The sequence below is a fragment of the Pogoniulus pusillus genome, chromosome 4, assembly GCF_015220805.1.
Source record: "Pogoniulus pusillus isolate bPogPus1 chromosome 4, bPogPus1.pri, whole genome shotgun sequence".
In the NCBI taxonomy this organism is placed as follows: domain Eukaryota; kingdom Metazoa; phylum Chordata; class Aves; order Piciformes; family Lybiidae; genus Pogoniulus; species Pogoniulus pusillus.
Genome location: NC_087267.1, coordinates 47,398,247 through 47,417,549, shown reverse-complemented (window position 1 = coordinate 47,417,549; position 19,303 = coordinate 47,398,247). Strand labels below are relative to the sequence as shown.

Below are 19,303 nucleotides of genomic sequence, written 5' to 3'. Positions count from 1 at the left end.
GGCAGTCCTTGGGTTTCTGAAGGGAGCAGCTTAAGGAGGTCATCACCCAGATCCCAGCAGTTTGACCACATAGACCTCAAAATGGGGTTTAGAGCCAACCCTGAGCCACCTGGGAGACACAGAGCTCTGGCTGGGAGGTTCTGAAGGTGGTCTTTGGGTTCCCAAAGCGAGCAGCTCAAGGAGGTCATCACCCAGATCCTACCAGTTTGACCATAGACATCTCAAAATGGGGTTTAGAGCCAACCCTGAGCCACCTGGGAGAAACAGAGCTCTGGCTGGGAGGTTCTGAAGGCAGTCCTTGGGTTTCTGAAGGGAGCAGCTCAAGGAGGTCATCACCCAGATCCCACCAGTTTGATCACAGACATCTCAAAACAGGACTTAGTCCCAACCTTGAGCCGCTCAAGAGAAACAGAGCTCTGGCTGGGAGGTTCTGAAGGTGGTCTTTGGGTTTCCAAAGCAAGCAGCTCAAGGAGGTCATCACCCAGATCCCAGCAGTTTGACCACACAGACCTCAAAATGGGGTTTAGAGCCAACCCTGAGCCACCTGGGAGACACAGAGCTCTGGCTGGGAGGTTCTGAAGGTGGTCTTTGGGTTTCCAAAGCGAGCAGCTCAAGGAGGTCATCACCCAGATCCTACCAGTTTGACCATAGTCATCTCAAAATGGGGTTTAGAGCCAACCCTGAGCCACCTGGGAGAAACAGAGCTCTGGCTGGGAGGTTCTGAAGGTGGTCTTTGGGTTTCCAAAGTGAGCAGCTCAAGGAGGTCATCACCCAGATCCCACCAGTTTGACCATAGACATCTCAACCCTGAGCCACCTGGGAGAAACAGAGCTCTGGCTGGGAGGTTCTGAAGGTGGTCTTTGGGTTTCCAAAGGGAGCAGCTCAAGGAGGTCATCACCCAGATCCCACCAGTTTGATCACACAGACCTCAAAATGGGGTTTAGAACCAACCCTGAGCCACCCAAGAGAAACAGAGCTCTGGCTGGGAGGTTCTGAAGGCAGTCCTTGGGTTTCTGATGGGAGCAGCTCAAGGAGGTCATCACCCAGATCCCATCAGTCTGACCACATAGACCTCAAAATGGGGTTTAGAGCCAACCCTGAGCCACCCAAGAGAAACAGAGCTCTGGCTGGGAGGTTCTGAAGGTGGTCTTTGGGTTTCCAAAGCGAGCAGCTCAAGGAGGTCATCACCCAGATCCTACCAGTTTGACCATAGACATCTCAAAATGGGGTTTAGAGCCAACCCTGAGCCACCTGGGAGAAACAGAGCTCTGGCTGGGAGGTTCTGAAGGTGGTCTTTGGGTTTCCAAAGGGAGCAGCTCAAGGAGGTCATCACCCAGATCCCAGCAGTTTGACCACACAGACCTCAAAAAGGGGTTTAGAGCCAACCCTGAGCCACCCAAGAGAAACAGAGCTCTGGCTGGGAGGTTCTGAAGGTGGTCTTTGGGTTTCCAAAGTGAGCAGCTCAAGGCTCCTCCATTGCAGAGAAATGTTGAGGTGCTGGAAGGTGTTTGGAGCAGGGCAGCAAGGCTGGGGAGGGGCCTGGAGCACAGCCCTGTGAGGAGAGGCTGAGGGAGCTGGGGGGGTGCAGCCTGCAGCAGAGGAGGCTCAGGGCAGAGCTCATTGCTGCCTGCAGCTGCCTGCAGGGAGGCTGTAGCCAGGTGGGGTTGGGCTCTGCTGCCAGGCAAGCAGCAACAGAAGAAGGGGACACAGCCTCAAGCTGTGCCAGGGCAGGTCTAGGCTGGATGTGAGGAGGAAGTTGTTGGCAGAGAGAGTGATTGGCACTGGAATGGGCTGCCCAGGGAGGTGGTGGAGTGGCTGTGCCTGGAGGTGTTGAAGCCAGTCCTGGCTGGGGCACTTAGTGCCATGGGCTGGGTGCTTGGGCAGGGCTGGGTGAGCTTGGAGGGCTCTGCCAACCTGCTTGGTTCTATGATTCTGCGAGGATCTTGTCCTTAAACCCACCAGAGGGTCACCCAAAACACTCTGGGGCCACTCAGGCTCTGCTTTCTCCAGGAGTTTGGAATTTGAGGGGCCAGATTTCATGGTGGACCCTCGAGGCACACCCAGCTGAGCATCCCAGCCCTGCTGAGCATCTCACTGACCTCCACCAGCAAGGGAAATAAAAACCCAACCTTGGCTCTTTTCAGCAAGGCCAAAAAAAAAGCCCAGCAGGACCCAGCAATGCCCAAAGCCCAGGACCAGTGCCACCCAGTGCCTAGATCCCACTCCAGGCCAGATCCCACCCATTTCCCAAGGGAGAAACTGGAGCTGCAGGGTGGGTTTCAGGGAGCGAGGGCTGCATGCCTCTGGTATTTTTAGCAGCAGCTGCAAGGAGAAGCCTCTGGCAGGAATGCAGAGCCAGGGGCAGATGCTAGCCAGGAGGTTTGGGGAAGGGAGCTGGGCTGCTCTTGGGGGCTCTCTCCTCCTCCTCAGGGTTTACTCCTAGGAGCAGCTGAGGTGTTTGTAAGGTAGGCACTGGGAGCTCCTCCACGCTTAGGGTTTTAATCACCTCGATCCACGCCAGGATTGGCTTCTCCCTCTCCCCCCCTGCCTTCAGAAGGTGAATTTTGGTCCTCAGATTCCACAGCCCTCCACTCCAATTGAAAGGATTTCAGGAGGCAGGAGCTTAAATCTCCACCAAACCTCTCCATTCCCAGATCTCTGCTTCAAATCAAACCCAGACAAGACACTGGAACACACACCCCCCACACCCCCCTGAAAGGGCTGCTGGCTCCAGCTTCACTTTGAAGAAGCAAAACCAGCTTGGGGGGAGGGAGGAGACATGAAGGATGCTCCCAAACCCCAAAAAGCTGGGATGACCCAGGGAGGGGGTGGGTGTTGGTTTGCTTCTAGGAGAGGTTTCCCCCCCCCCATCAGGAATTCCCTCAGCTGCTATCCCTGCCCCATCCCAGCCTGGTGAAAAGGATTTTTGGTGTCACCAAAGCCAAACAAAGAGGTGAAGAGAGCCAAGGGGCACTCATTTGGGGGGCATCTTTCTTCCCAGCCCTTCTAGGCCCTAAAATGAGGAGGAATCAGTTGCTGAGAGCTGGGAATGCTGCTCCATGCCCCAAACTCATCCCTCCCAAGGATATCTTGCAATAAATTCCATCCTGGAAGGAGGAACTGGAGCTCCAAACAGCCCTTTTGGGGCTCCCAAACTGGTACTTTTGGGCTTCCAAATGGATATTTTGGGGGCAAACCCTGCTATTTCCAGGCTCCCAAACTGGCACTTCTTGGATCCTCCAAGTGGCACTTTTTAGACCCCCCCAAATGGACAAAAATTTGGGCCCCTAACTACCATTTTTGGTTCCTCCCCAAACTGGCATTTTGTAAGCCTCAGACCTGGCACTTCTAGGGACCCAAATGGACATCTTCAGGCCACAAACCACCACTTTCAGACCCCCAAACTGGCACTTCTGGGGCTCTAAATGGCCATTTTCTGTGCCACTCAAACTGGCACTTTTTAACTCCCCAATCAGCCATTTTCCAGACCACAAACTCCCACTTTTTAGCCCCAAAACTCCCATATTTGGGCCCCCAAACTGGCACTTTAGGACCCTCAAACTGGTACTTTTGGGGCCCTAAATGGCTATTTTCTGAGCCACTCAAACTGGCACTTCTAGGACCCTTAAGCTGGCACATTTTAGGCTCTAAATGGCCATTTTTTGAGCCCCCCAAACTGGCACTTTTTAACTCCCCAATCAGCCATTTTCCAGACCACAAACTCCCACTTTTTAGCCCCAAAACTCCCATATTTGGGCCCCCAAACTGGCACTTTAGGACCCTCAAACTGGCACTTTTGGGGCCCTAAATGGCTATTTTCTGAGCCACTCAAACTGGCACTTCTAGGACCCTTAAGCTGGCACATTTTAGGCTCTAAATGGCCATTTTCTGAGCCCCTCAAACTGGCACTCCTGAGCCCCCCAAACTGGCACTTTTTAACTCCCCAATCAGCCATTTTCCAGACCACAAACTCCCATTTTTTAGCCCCCAAACTCCCATATTTGGGCCCCCAGACTGGCACTTTAGGACCCTCAAACTGGCACATTTTAGGCTCTAAATAGCCATTTTCTGAGCCACTCAAACTGGCACTTCTGAGCCACTCAAACTGGCACTCCTGAGTCACTCAAACTGGCACTTTTTAACTCCCCAATCAGCCATTTTCCAGACCACAAACTCCCACTTTTTAGCCCCAAAACTCTCATATTTGGGTCCCCAAATTGGCACTTATAGGATGCTCAAGCTGGCACATTTTAGGCTCTAAATGGCCATTTTCTGTGCCCCTCAAACTGGCACTTTTTAACTCCCCAATCAGCCACTTTTCTGACCACAAACTCCCATATTTGGGCCCCCAAACTGGCACTTTAGGACCCTCAAACTGGCCCTTTTTGGGCCCTAAATGGCTATTTTCTGAGCCACTCAAACTGGCACTTTTTAGGCTTCAAATTGTCATTTTGGGGCCTCAAACCTGGCACTTCTGGAGCTCCTAAAGCAGCACTTCACTTTCTAAGCCTCTAAACATCCATTTTTGGAGCCCAAACCATCATTTTTAGGCCCTCAACTTGGCACTTCTTGGGGATCCCCAAACTGGCATCTGGTGAGGTTGTCCAGGCAAGGTTTACAGGTGAGGCAGCAGATGCTGAGATGCTTCATCAGAGCAGCTTCTCTCATTACTTAGGCTCAAGATAGTTAAAATGTCCCAACTTTCACTTTTCAGCTTCATTCCCAAACCAGTTCAGCTTACTGGTGGAACCAGAAGCTCCCAGACTGGTTCCCCTCCCCCCCCAAAAAAAAAACCCTCCTGAGTTTTCATCAAATTAAGCAGCTTTGGCCCAAAGTTTGTACCAGGTTGAAGGGGCAGTAACAGATGTTCCACTGCTGGAATAGTTGCCAGCAGAGATCCTGTTTCTTCAGCAGGAAAAGCCTGGAATGCCCCCAGAAATCAGCAGGCACCCCTAAACCAGGAGGAAAACCCTGGAATGCTCCCCTAAATCAGCAGGAAAAGCCTAGAGTGCTCCCAAAAATCAGCAGGCACCCCTAAACCAAGAGGAAAACCCTGGAATACTCCCCTAAATCAGCAGAAAAAGCCTAGAGTGCTCCCAGAAATCAGCAGGCACCCCTAAACCAGCAGGAAAATCCTGGAATGCTCCCCTAAATCAGCAGGAAAAGCCTAGAGTGCTCCCAAAAACCAGGAGGCATCCCTAAATCAGCAGGAAAACCCTGAAATGCTCTCCTCTATCTGTAAGCAACTCTAAACCAGCAAGAGAACCCTGGAATGCTCCCCTAAATCAGCAGGAAAAGCCTAGAGTGCTCCCAAAAATCAGCAGGCACCCCTAAAACTGCCAGAAAACTCTGGAATGCTCTCCTAAACCAGCAGGCACCCCTAAACCAGCAGGAAAATCCTGGAATGCTCTCCTGAATCAGCAGGCATCCCTGTATAAGCAGGAAAACCCTGGAATGTTCTCCTATATAAGCAGGCACCCCTAAATCAGCAGGAAAACCCTGGAATGCTCTCCTATATCAGCAGGCATCCCTAAACCAGGAGGAAAACCCTGGAATGCTCTCTTGTATCAGCAATAAAATCCTGGAATACTCTCCTATATCAGCAGGCACCCCTAAATCAGCAGGAAAACCCTGGAATGCTCTCCTGTATCAGCAATAAAATCCTGGAATGCTCCCCTGAATCAGCAGGCACCCCTAAACCAGCAGGAAAATCCTGGAATGCTCCCCTGAATCAGCAGGCACCCCTAAACCAGCAGGAAAATCCTGGAATACTCTCCTGAATCAGCAGGCACCCCTAAACCAGGAGGAAAACCCTGGAATGCTCTCCTGTATCAGCAATAAAATCCTGGAATGCTCCCCTGAATCAGCAGGCACCCCTAAATCAGCAGGAAAATCCTGGAATGCTCTCCTGAATCAGCAGGAATCCCTAAATCAGTAATAAAATCCTGGAATGCTCTCCTAAATCAGCAGGCACCCCTAAATCAGCAGGAAAACCCTGGAATACTCTCCTGAATCAGCAGGCACCCCTAAACCAGGAGGAAAACCCTGGAATGCTCTCCTAAATCAGCAGGCATCCCTAAACCAGCAAGAAAACCCTGCAATGCTCTCCTGAATCAGCAGGAAAATCCTGGAATGCTCCCCACTATCACCAAGAAAACCCTGGAATGCTCTCCTATATCACCAAGAAAACCCTGGAATGCTCTCCTATATCACGAAGAAAACCCTGGAATGCTCTCCTATATAAGCAGGCACCCCTAAACCAGGAGGAGAACCCTGGAATGCTCTCCTATATAAGCAGGCACCCCTAAACCAGGAGGAGAACCCTGGAATGCTCTCCTAAATCAGCAGGAAAACCCTGGAATGCTCCCCTATATCAGCAGGAAAATAACCCTGGAAGGGTCCCCTAACACCAGCAGGAAAATAACCCTGGAAGGGTCCCCTAACACCAGGGGAGGCAAAAGAGGCAGAGCACAGGAGTCCAGCCTGAAATGCCCAGGAAGGAGGAAGCTGGAAGAGCTGAGCTGGGCAAGATGGGAGCAGAGCTCTCTGGGCCCTTTCCACCAGCTATTAAGGTATAATTAATTAACACTCCTGCACAAATAAAGGATTTAGCCAAGAGGAAAATGTGATGAATTTACCTTTGGCTCAGAGGGGGAGAAAAAAAAAGAGCAGCAACTTGGTTTGTGTCAAGGCCTGGAGCAGCTTGAAACAGCCCTGGGTGGAAACTGAAAGCCCTGAGTGGAAATTCTGACCCAGCCCTGCTGTCTGCTGCCAGCTTTTTTTTCCTCCTCCCAGCAGATAACTCAGCAGAACAATGGAATTTACAACCCTGGAGCCATGGAGAGAGCCCACAGGGTCAGGAAAACAGTGCTGAGAAGGGAGGGTGGACAACACCGAGCTGCAGCTGCACCTTCCCCTCCTAGTTTATAGCTTGGGGGGGGGGGAGGAAGGTAAATGAGGGAGGATTTAATCTGGTTTGCTCCCAGCTCCACATGGTTTAGAGTTTTGGGGTAAGGAAGGGTTTGTTGTACTGCAGGCAGTCCTCAAAAAGGGAGTTTTTTGTTTGTGTTCACCCAGTTTAGACTCCCCAAAAGAGGAGGGAAAAAACCCCAACAACTTGATTTAGTTAGGATGTCCCTGCTGAGTGCAGGGGGAGTTGGAGCAGACGACCTTGAAAGGTCCTTTTAACCCAAATCGTTCTCTGACTGCAGGGCAGAGCCTCACTCCAGCGAGGCAAAGGCTCTGCCAGAGCTGTGCTGACTCTCAAGCTGTGCCAGGGCAGGTCTAGGCTGGATGTTAGGAGGAAGGTGAGTGATTGGCACTGGAATGGGCTGCCCAGGGAGGTGGTGGAGTGGCTGTGCCTGGAGGTGTTCAAGCAGAGCCTGCATGAGGCACTCAGTGCCATGGTCTGGGTGATTGGATAGGACTGGGAAGAACTCCCTCCTAACATCCAGCCTAGACCTGCCCTGGCACAACTTGAGACTCTGTCCCCTTCTTCTGTCCCTGGCTGCCTGGCAGCAGAGCCCAACCCCACCTGGCTACAGCCTCCCTGCAGGCAGCTGCAGGCAGCAATGAGCTCTGCCCTGAGCCTCCTCTGCTGCAGGCTGCACCCCCCCAGCTCCCTCAGCCTCTCCCCACGGGGTTTGTGCTAGGTTGGGCTGGATGATCTTGGAGGTCTCTTCCAACCTGGTTGATTCTATGACTCCAGGATCTTAAAGGTCTTTTCCAGCCTTAAGGATTCCCTGATCTATGGCTTCTGAAAACTCCTCATTTCTGCCTGTGTTCCTGGTTAAGAGGCAATTTGGACCATCAGAAGATGGTTTTGATGACCAAAATCAAAATTACTTTTAGAGTTATGGATTAAAATCATTAGGAAGCAGCAGGAAAACCATCAAAGTCCAACCACAAACAAGCAGATCCTTCAGCCCATAGTCCTGAGGAGCATCCCAAGAGCCAAGCCAAGCTCAAACACAGCCCTCAAGACCTTCCAACACCATCTCAGCAGGGCCAAATGATCAAAGCTCAGCTTAAAGACCATCAAGTCCAGCAGTTAATGACCAAATCCTTAAGCCAAACACTTTAAGGAGCACCCCAATGGCCAAGCCAAGCTCAAACACAGCCCTCAAGACCTTCCAACACCATCTCAGAAGAGCCAAATGATCAGGGCCATGATCTAAATAAAACTTATCCATAGGTTTATGGACTGAAATCATTGGAAAGCAGCTTGAAGATCATCAGGTCCAACAGTTAACAACCAAGTCCTTCAGCCCATAGTCTGAGGAGCATCCCAACAGCAAAGCCAAGCTCCAACACAGCCCTCAAGACCTTCCAGAACCATCTCAACAGGGACAAATTACCCAAACCAAAGTTCCCACCACTGGGAAACAGTTTGAAGATAGAATCATAGAATCAGTCAGGGTTGGAAGGGATCACAGGGATCATCTAATTCCAACTGCCCTGCTGTATCAACAACTCCAACCATCAGCAAGGGACCTGGCCAGGCTGCGTGGGTGGGCAGAGGCCAAGGGGATGAGACTGAACAAGGCCAAGTGCAGGGTTCTACACTTTGGCCACAACAACCCCAAGCAGCACTACAGGCTGGGGACAGAGTGGCTGAGAGCAGCCAGGCAGAGAGGGACCTGGGGGTGCTGGCAGAGAGGAGCTGAAGCTGAGGCAGCAGTGCCCAGGTGGGCAGCAGAGCCAATGGCATCCTGGGCTGGCTCAGGAGCAGTGTGGGCAGCAGGACAAGGGAGCTGCTTCTGCCCCTGTGCTCAGCACTGCTCAGGCCACCCCTGCAGTGCTGTGTCCAGTTCTGGGCTCCTCCATTGCAGAGAGATGCTGAGGTGCTGGAAGGTGTTTGGAGCAGGGCAGCAAGGCTGGGGAGGGGCCTGGAGCACAGCCCTGTGAGGAGAGGCTGAGGGAGCTGGGGGTGTGCAGCCTGCAGCAGAGGAGGCTCAGGGCAGAGCTCATTGCTGCCTGCAGCTGCCTGCAGGGAGGCTGTAGCCAGGTGGGGTTGGGCTCTGCTGCCAGGCAGCCAGGGACAGAAGAAGGGGCCAGAGGCTGAAGCTGTGCCAGGGCAGGTCTAGGCTGGATGTGAGGAGGAAGTTGTTGTCAGAGAGAGTGATTGGCATTGGAATGGGCTGCCCAGGGAGGTGGTGGAGTCTCTGTGCCTGGAGGTGTTGCAGCCAAGCCTGGCTGGGGCACTGAGTGCCATGGTCTGGGTGCTTGGGCAGGGCTGGGTGCTAGGTTGGACTGGCTGAGCTTGGAGGTCTCTGCCAACCTGCTCGAGTCTATGACTCTAATAAGCCAGTCCTGCAGCTCAGAGTCTTTAGGAGCACCCCAATGGCCAAGCCAAGCTCAGCACAGCCCTTGAGAACTTCCACAACCATCTCAGCAGGGCCAAAACTCCTCCCAAATTTTAAGCCTCTCTAAGCCAAACACGAACAACTGCGCCGGCAGCTGCTGCCCACCCCCACTGCTGCTGCCCACAGGTGGTAGGAGAAGGGGGGAGGGGGGGGGAAAAAACCCAACCCACCAAGTTTGTTCAAGAGATGTTCTGTTTTGGGCTAATTTGTGGCTCCACGCCGGGCCCAGCTGCTCCTCAAGTGGGAAGGATGCCACCAGTAACACCACACCCCCCCCCCAGCATGTAACTGGAGAGCAGGGAAGGTTGGGTGGTGAACAGCAAAGAACAAGCAGCTGATATTCATCCATGGTTTGGTGGTCGGGGGGGGAAGATTTGGTGGAGTTTTGGTGCTCAGAAGGGAATGGCCCAGGGTTGGAATGGGCCACGGTGACCTTGAGCGAGGTCTCTGAGCGAGGAGGAAGCACACAGGAGCTGAGTGACTGCCCCCAGCTGTGGGGACCACTAAATTTCAGCTCTTTTGGCCTTAAAATGAGATTGAGAAGGGTCTAGGTGAGCTTGTCCTCTGCCAGCTGAGGTGGAAGAGGACATGGATGAGGACCAGAGCAGTGTTTGTGGCCACCAATAGCTCCTCAACTCCAGATTGGGCATATTTGGACCTGCCAAACTGGCATTGCTGGGTCCACAAACTGGCATTTTTGGAGCCATTTTGGGGCCCCACACTGATGCTTATCAAGGGTGGAGGGAGAAGGGGCACAGTGCTGCTTTATTTGGAGGGGGGCCCCCCCAAAACTGGCACACTGAAACGAGGTGGGAGGCCCAAATGGGCGCTTTGGGGGCAGGCTCCAACAGGCCCTTTGGAGAGGCTCCAAACTGGCACTTTTCAGTCCTCAAAGGGGCACTTCTGGGAGAAGGGCTTCAAACTTGCACTTCAGGGGCTCCTAACTGACACTTTTGGGGCTCCCAATTGACACTTTTGGGCCTCTTTGCCTTACCCAAGCCTCTCCTTGCTCTCCTCTGGCGTGAGCTGATCGAAGGTCTTGGCCTCATCGGCACCCAGGAAGGCATCGTGGTCATAGTCAAAGTTCTGAGCATCATCATGGACCTTGTCACTGAGCTGGGGGTCGTGGTGGACCCTGTCCTTCTTCTCAGTGGGTTTGCTGGAGATGCAGAGCATGGAGAGGGAGAGGCAGAGGAGCAGCTGAGGGAGCGTCATCGTGCTTCGGAGGCACCTGTGGGACACAAGGAGGTGGTGGTGAGGAACTGGAGAGGCAGGATGGTGGTTGAGGGGGGCAGGGACAGCCAAAATGGGGGGAATGGGGAGCTAACAGCAAGTTACCTGGGTCAAAGGATCTGTTAACAGAGGTTAATTGGGCAAAAATGAGCAATTAATGGAGTTAGCTGGGCAAAACCAGAGATTAGATGAGGCAAATGATGAATTCATCGAGGTTATCTGATCAAACAGATCAATCAATGTGAGTTGCCTGTCCAAAATGATCAATTAATGGAGGTTCTCAGGGTAAAAATAGGATTGTATGGGCCAAAGAGTTATTTTAGAGAGCTTATCTGATCAAATTGATCAATTAATGAAGGCCATCAGGGCAAAAATAGAGACTCTATGGGCCAAAGAGTTAATTAATAGAGGTTATCTGATCAAACTGATCAATTAATGGAGGCTTTCAGGGTAAAAATAGAGACTCTATGGGCCAAAGAGTTAATTAATAGAGGTTATCTGATCAAACTGATCAATTAATGGAGGTTATCTGGGTCAAATGGTCAAGTAACAGAGGTTACCACATCAAAATAATCAATAACAGAGATAATCTGGGGAAAAATAAGGATTGGATGGGGAAAAAGGTCAATTAATAGAGATTATCTGGGCAAAAATAGGGATTAGATGGGTAAGAAGGTCAATTAATAGAGGTTATCTGGGCAAAAAGAAGGATTAGATGAGTTAAAAGGTCAATTAATAGAGGTTATCTGGACAATAATAAGGATTAGATGAGTGAAAAGGTTAATTAATAGAGGTTATCTGGGCAAAAAGAAGGACTAGATGGGTAAAAAGGTCAATTAATAGAGGTTATCTGGGCAATAATAAGGACTAGATGGGTAAAAAGGTCAATTAACAGAGGTTATCTGGGCAACAATAAGGATTAGATGAGTGAAAAGGTCAATTAATAGAGGTTATCTGGGCAAAAAGAAGGATTAGATGAGTAAAAAGATCAATTAATAGAGGTTATCTGGGCAATAATAAGGACTAGATGGGTAAAAAGGTCAATTAATAGAGGTTATCTGGGCAATAATAAGGATTAGATGGGTAAAAAGGTCAATTAACAGAGGTTATCTGGGCAACAATAAGGATTAGATGAGTGAAAAGGTCAATTAATAGAGGTTATCTGGGCAAAAAGAAGGATTAGATGAGTAAAAAGATCAATTAATAGAGGTTATCTGGGCAATAATAAGGACTAGATGGGTAAAAAGGTCAATTAACAGAGGTTATCTGGGCAACAATAAGGATTAGATGAGTGAAAAGGTCAATTAATAGAGGTTATCTGGGCAAAAAGAAGGATTAGATGAGTAAAAAGATCAATTAATAGAGGTTATCTGGGCAATAATAAGGATTAGATGGGTTAAAAGGTCAATTAACAGAGGTTATCTGGGCAGAATGGTCAATTAATAGAGGTTATCTGGGCAATAATTAGGACTAGATGGGTAAAAAGGTCAATTAATAGAGGTTATCTGGGCAATAATTAGGACTAGATGGGTAAAAAGGTCAATTAATAGTGGTTATCTGGGCAATAATAAGGACTAGATGGGTAAAAAGGTCAATTAACAGAGGTTATCTGGGCAATAATAAGGACTAGATGGGTAAAAAGGTCAATTAACAGAGGTTATCTGGGCAATAATAAGGATTAGATGGGTAAAAAGGTCAATTAATAGAGGTTATCTGGGCAATAATAAGGATTAGATGGGTAAAAAGGTCAATTAATAGAGGTTATCTGGGCAATAATAAGGATTAGATGGGTAAAAAGGTCAATTAATAGAGGTTATCTGGGCAATAATAAGGATTAGATGGGTAAAAAGGTCAATTAATAGAGGTTATCTAGGCAGAATGGTCAATTAATAGAGGTTATCTGGGCAATAATAAGGACTAGATGGGTAAAAAGGTCAATTAATAGAGGCTATCTGGGCAGAATGGTCAATTAATAGAGGTTATCTGGGCAATAATAAGGATTAGATGAGTGAAAAGGTCAATTAATAGAGGTTATCTGGGCAGAATGGTCAATTAATAGAGGTTATCTGGGCAAAAATAGGGATCCTGCTGGCCAAATGATCAATTAATAGAGGTTAAGTGGGCAAAAGCAAGGATTAGATGGGTAAAAAGATCAACTAACAGAGCTAATCTGGGCAAAAATAGGATTTTGTGGGCCAAGCAATCAATTAATAGAGGTTGTGTGGGTCAAAGGATCAATAAATCACAGATTATCTGAGCAAGAATTAATAATTAACAGGCATTAGTTGGGCAAAGTGATCAATTATCAAAGGTTATCTGAGCAGGATAAATGATTATGTGGGCAGAAGGATCAATTCCTGGAGATTAGCTGGGCCAAAAGGCTAATTAGACACTGATTAGCTGGGCAGAATAAATCAATTAAAAGAGATTATTAAGGCAACAGAAATCAGTCAGAGAGATTATGAAAGCAAAAAGTGAAGTCATTTGGGATTAATCAGGACAAGATGATCAATCAGTAGTGGGTTTGGGGGCAAAATCATCAATTAATAGAGGTTTTGGGGGGCAAATAATTAATAGAGGTTGTTTGGGGCAAAGTAATCAATTAATAGAAGATATTGGGGGCAAAAGGATCAATAAATAGATCAATACATTGATTGTTTAGCCCAAATAATTGCTATTAATAGAGGTTACTGGGGCAAAATAATCAATTAATAGCAATTATTGGGGCAAAATAATCAATCAATAGCAGGGTTTGGGCCAAAATAATGAATTAATAGAGGCTCTGGGGATAAAAGAATTAATTAATAGAGGCTGTGGGGATAAAAGAATTAATTAATAGAGGCTGTGGGGGCAAAAGAATTAATCAATAGCAGATATTGGGGCATAATAATCAATTAATAGAAGTTATTGGGGGCAAATTAATCAACCATTAGAGGGTTTTGGGGCCAAATAATTAACAGCAGCTGTTAGGGTAAAATAATTAATAGAGGTTTGGGGGCAAAATAATCAATGGATAGCAGTTATTGGGGGCAAATAATCAATGAATGGCAGTGAGGGGGGCAAAATAATCAATGAATAGTAGTGAGGGGGGCAAAATAACCAATTAATAGCAGTTATTGGGGCAAAATAATCAATTAATAGAGGTTACTGGGGGCAAAATAATGAATATCAGTTATTAGGGGCAAAGTAATCAATGAATAGAGATTATTGGGGGCAAATAATCAATTAATAGAGATTATTTGGGGCAAAATAATCAATGAATAGAGATTATTTGGGGCAAAATAATCAATGAATAGAGATTATTTGGGGCAAAATAATCAATGAATAGCAGTGATTGGGGGGAAATAATCAATGAATAGAGGTTATTGGGGGGAAATAATCAATGAATAGCAGTGATTGGGGCAAAATAATCAATGAATAGAGGTTATTGGGGGGAAATAATCAATGAATAGAGATTATTTGGGGCAAAATAATCAATGAATAGCAGTGATGGGGGGAAATAATCAATGAATAGAGGTTATTGGGGGGAAATAATCAATGAATAGAGGTTACTGGGGGCAAATAATCAATGAATAGAGGTTATTTGGGGCAAAATAATCAATGAATAGCAGTGACTGGGGCAAAGTAATCAATGAGTAGAGGTTATTTGGGGCAAATAATCAATGAATAGAGGTTATTTGGGGCAAAATAATCAATGAATAGCTACTATTGGGGGTAAATAATCAATGAATAGCTACTATTGGGGGCAAATAATCAATGAATACCTACTATTGGGGGCAAATAATCAACGAATAGAGGTTATTTGGGGCAAATTAATCAATGAATAGAGGTTATTTGGGGCAAAATAATCAATGAATAGAGGTTATTTGGGGCAAAATAATCAATGAATAGAGGTTATTTGGGGCAAATAATCAATGAATAGCTACTATTGGGGGCAAATAATCAATGAATACCTACTATTGGGGGCAAATAATCAACGAATAGCTACTATTGGGGGCAAATAATCAATGAATAGAGGTTACTGGGGGCAAATAATCAATGACTAGCACTGATTGGGGCAAAATAATCAATGAATAGCTACTATTGGGGGCAAATAATCAATGAATAGCTACTATTGGGGGCAAATAATCAATGAATAGAGGTTACTGGGGCAAAATAATCAATGAATAGCAGTGACTGGGGCAAAATAATCAATGAATAGAGGTTATTGGGGGCAAATAATCAATGAATAGAGGTTAATGGGGGGCAAAACAACCCAAGCCCACCACAAACCCTCCTTTCCCAGTCAGGGATGGGGAGGAGTTGGCTCCAGAGGTCTCCAGAGTGGGACTCTATAGGGGGGAAGTTGTTTCACCCAGTTGCAGAGCCTCCAGCCAGGATCTAGCACCCAGCTTGCCCACCAGAGCCATCCAAGAAGCCTCCAACCTGACCCAGCCACCAACACCCTCAGCTCTGGGGACAGCTCCTTCCACACCTCCCCATCCCAGCAGATCAGTGTGGTCCTGCCCAGAGAGTTCATTAGGCAAAGGTCTACCTTCTGAGAGCTGCAAGTGGAAGGGTTTGAAAGGAGCAGCAGGAGGAGCAACCCCCCCCAAAGATTTGACCTCCCACAGCATCATAACCAGGATGGATCCCTGGAAGGGGGTGGCTTGGAAAGATACTTTGAGGATCATCAAGTCCCACTCAGCACTGCCAGGTCACTGCTAAACCACAGCCCTCAGCACCACATCTCTGGGGCTTTGAAACACCTCCAGGGATGGGATTCAGCCACCTTGCTGGGCAGCCTGTTCCAGCCACTGAGAGCCTTTCCAGTGATGAAATTTCTCCTGCGGTCCAAAGAGAAGCTTCCCTGAGGTCATTTCTCTTGCAGAGAGCCAGGAGGTCTCTCCTCAGCCTTCTTTTCTCTAGGCTCAACAACCCCCAGGTCCCTCAGCTGCTCCTAAGAAGCTCTCCAGACCCTTCTTCTCCTCCAGAGCCTTCCCCAGCTTTGCTGCCCTTCTCTGGACCTGCTCCAGCCCCTCAATATCCTTGGAGCAAGGGGCTCAAAACTGAACCCAGTGCTGGGGGTGCTGGCAGAGAGGAGCTGAAGCTGAGGCAGCAGTGCCCAGGTGGGCAGCAGAGCCAACGGCATCCTGGGCTGGCTCAGGAGCAGTGTGGGCAGCAGGACAAGGGAGCTGCTTCTGCCCCTGTGCTCAGCACTGCTCAGGCCACCCCTGCAGTGCTGTGTCCAGGTCTGGGCTCCTCCATTGCAGAGAGCTGTTGAGGTGCTGGAAGGTGTTTGGAGCAGGGCAGCAAGGCTGGGGAGGGGCCTGGAGCACAGCCCTGTGAGGAGAGGCTGAGGGAGCTGGGGGGGTGCAGCCTGCAGCAGAGGAGGCTCAGGGCAGAGCTCATTGCTGCCTGCAGCTGCCTGCAGGGAGGCTGTAGCCAGGTGGGGTTGGGCTCTGCTGCCAGGCAAGCAGCAACAGAAGAAGGGGCCCCAGGCTGAGCTGTGCCAGGGCAGGTCTAGGCTGGATGTGAGGAGGAAGTTGCTGGCAGAGAGAGTGATTGGCATTGGAATGGGCTGCCCAGGGAGGTGGTGGAGTTGCTGTGGCTGGAGGTGCTGAAGCCAAGCCTGGCTGGGGCACTTAGTGCCATGGGCTGGGTGCTAGGTTGGACTGGCTGAGCTTGGAGGTCTCTGCCAACCTGCTCAAGTCTATGATTCAATGTGTGGACTCTCCAATTCCCACTCCAGGGGGACAAACCCTGCCCTACTCCCACTGGCCACACTCTTGCTGATGCCAGCCAGGACACTGGTGGCCTTCTTGGCCACCTGGGCACACCTTGGCTGACTTCCAGCCACTGGTTACCAACATCCCCCAGGTCCTTTCTCCACCCTTTCCAGCCACTCTGCCCCAGCCTGAAGCATTCATGGGGTTGTTGTGACTCAAGTGCAGGGTCCAGCACTTGGCTTTGTTGATCTCAGCCCATTGATCCAGCCTGGCCAGACCTCTCTGTAGACCCTCCAGCAGACCAACATCCCCTCCACCTTGGTGTCATCTCCAGACTTCCTGAGGTTGCCCTGACCACTGGAAAAGACACACCAAAGCCTGAGGACCACCACTTGTGACCAGCCACCAGCTGGAGTTAACTCCATCCACCATCACTCAGTGGGCTGGGTGGGGCAGGAAAGGGGCTCCTCCTCTCCAGAGTGTGGAGAAGAATCCACAGTAGGATGTGGTGAGGGATCCAGATGGGAAGTCTGTGGAATTAAGTCATAAAACTGGGAATTTGGGAGTAATTCAGCTGAAGGAAAAGGACAGGAGTCTGCTGCAGTGCTGGGATGGACGAGGAAGCTGTAAGAACATCTGCACCAGTTTGGATACTGGGAGGTTTGATGGACACAAACCTACTCAAGAAGTGCCACAAACACCCCCAGGGTAGGAGAAAACAGGCACCATGGAAACTCCTCATGGATTTTAGGAGGTGAGGGCTACCTGGAATCCCTCCTGAGACTGTTCCATCCCCATGGGTTTGAAGCCACCACACCAAATCTGGACCACATGGATGGAGCTTCACAAGCACCAGGATCAGACAGCAAAGAGAGGCAAAAAAAAAAATAAAGGATTCCTGGGAATGATCCAAACTCAAGTTGGGTCCAAAATCCTCAAATCCTGGCCACCTCTGATGCAATCTGGCCCAGCTGTGACCTCAGGAGGAGGAGGAGAGCCCAGAGAGCTGGTTTGAGAGACCTCTACATGTTGGACCAAAGTCTTGGCAGCATGGAGCAGGTGCCAGCAGCCAGGACCTGCACAGCCAGGCCTAAAGCACAGAGTGACCTGGGATGGGATAGGAATGCCCTGATTTTATCTCCAGCCAGTGGGCAGGAGATGAGGAGAAGGGACAACCTGACCTCAAACATGGATCTTGGCGTCACACCAGGAGCTGGGCAGGTGACCAGCCTTGCCTCTGAGGGTAAAGAGCCTCCATTAACCAGTTCATGCCCACCTAAACCACAGCAGGACCAGCTCCTGCTGCCCACCAGCTCCTGCTGCCCAGCAGCTCACTGAGCTGATGGGATTGACTCCCAGATATGCCTCAGAGTTGGTCATTTGGGGGAGAGCCAGTTTTTGGGCTGCTTGATGTCACAGCATCACCAAGGTTGGAAGAGACCTCACAGATCATCAAGTCCAACCCTTTACCACAGAGCTCAAGGCCAGACCATGGCACCAAGTGCCACGTCCAGTCCTGCCTTGAACAGCCCCAGGGACGGCGACTCCACCACCTCCCCGGGCAGCCCATTCCAGTAGCCAATGATGCCCACCCCTCTCCTCCACCAGTTAACCCCACCACAAACAAGCACAGAACCAGGGCGGGGGGGGGACAGAGCTCCTTTCTGGGGTGGTGGTGACAAACGGTGGCCAAGGATGAGAGGCCACCATGACAGGTGGGCACAAATGGAAGGTGGTGGTGGGTTAAGAGGAAGGCTGGGTTCTGGTGTTAGTTAAGAGGTTAAGGGGCCAATTAAGTGGCTACTTAGGAGGCCAAGTGTCTAGTTGGGTGACCCAGTGGCTAGTTAGGAGGCTAGTTGTAAGACCTACAAAGAGGCTAATGCTGAGGCTAGTTAGGAGACTGGTTAGAAAGCTAATGGAGAGGCTGGTTAGGAGGCTAATGAGGAACTTAATGAAGAGGTTAAAGGGCCAATGGAGAGGCTTACTAGGGGTCTAATGAGATTAAGGGGAGTTAAGGGTCTAGTTAGGAGGCTAACAGAGAGGCCAGTTAGGAATTCAGTGAAGGAGCTAATTAGAAAGCTAATTAGGAGGTTAATGGAAAGACTAATTAGGAGGTTAAGGGAGAATCTAATTAGTAGGCTGGGCAGGAGGCTAAAGAAGAGTCTAATCAGGAGGTTAACGGAGAAGCCAGCTAAGGGGCTCACTCGGAGGCCAGCGGAGAGGCTACTTAGGAGCTTAATAAGGAGGTTGATGAAGAAGCTAAGAGACCAGGTCGAAAGCCAATGGAGAAGCCAGTTCGGAGGCCAACAAAGTGTCCTCCTCACCCTCAGTTCTCCCCGCAGGGTCTTTTCCCAGCCCAGCTCACCCCCGCGCTAGCTGAACGTGACCCCACCGCCACAGCTCCCGGTGCATGACGCAGCCTAGATGGGACACCTGACCGGCCCGGAGCTCCTGACGGACACTGGGACCTCAGCAGCCTCAGGGAAGCGGCCTGGGAGACAGTACCCAGCGATGCTGCTCCTCCGGTTCCCATGGCGACCAGGCCCGGTGCCACGTTCCCGCTGCCCTGCTGGGACCGCCGGAGGAAGACCGGCCACTGCCCGCTCCCAAGAGCCGCCCCACGCTGCCAACCGGACCTAAAGTCCCCCCCCGGCCTCCTCAGGCCCATGCCGCCCCTCACCGTGCCCGGGGAGTCGCCGCCGCCGCCGCCGCCCGTTCTCCTCAGCCCGCTCCGCCGACCGGAAGCAGGCGCCACGCCGCACAGCCCCCCGCGCGCTCCCTCCTCCAGCCAACCACAGCCGCGCTCCACCTCCCTGTCCTTGCCGCTCTCCCGTTTGATTGGTCAATTTCGCCGCCTATCCGGCATTGGGCCCGCCCCCGCGCTGCCCTCCGCCCACAGCCCCGCCCCTGCCGCCCCGCCCCCTGCGCTCGGCCAGGCCCCACCCCCGCGGCGCGCCGCGGGGCGGAGCTCGCGGCTCTGATTGGCTGCGAAGCGCC

The 19,303-nt window shown here is 50.3% G+C and overlaps 1 protein-coding gene across 6 annotated transcripts in view; it reads right to left on the bottom strand.

Annotated features, from left to right (window-relative positions):
• The window catches only part of CALU (calumenin), a 37,858-nt gene extending 18,772 nt beyond the window's left edge, over nt 1-19,086 (bottom strand). For all 6 annotated transcript variants that reach the window (XM_064142790.1, XM_064142789.1, XM_064142792.1 and 3 more), the window contains exons 1-2: nt 18,987-19,086; nt 10,360-10,596 (exon numbers count right to left, since the gene is read on the bottom strand). In XM_064142790.1, coding sequence (XP_063998860.1) covers nt 10,360-10,580 — 221 coding nt within the window. In that variant the 5' untranslated portion in view covers nt 10,581-10,596; nt 18,987-19,086. The remainder of the gene's footprint in view (nt 1-10,359; nt 10,597-18,986) is intronic.
• Between the last annotated feature and the right edge of the window lie 217 nt (nt 19,087-19,303).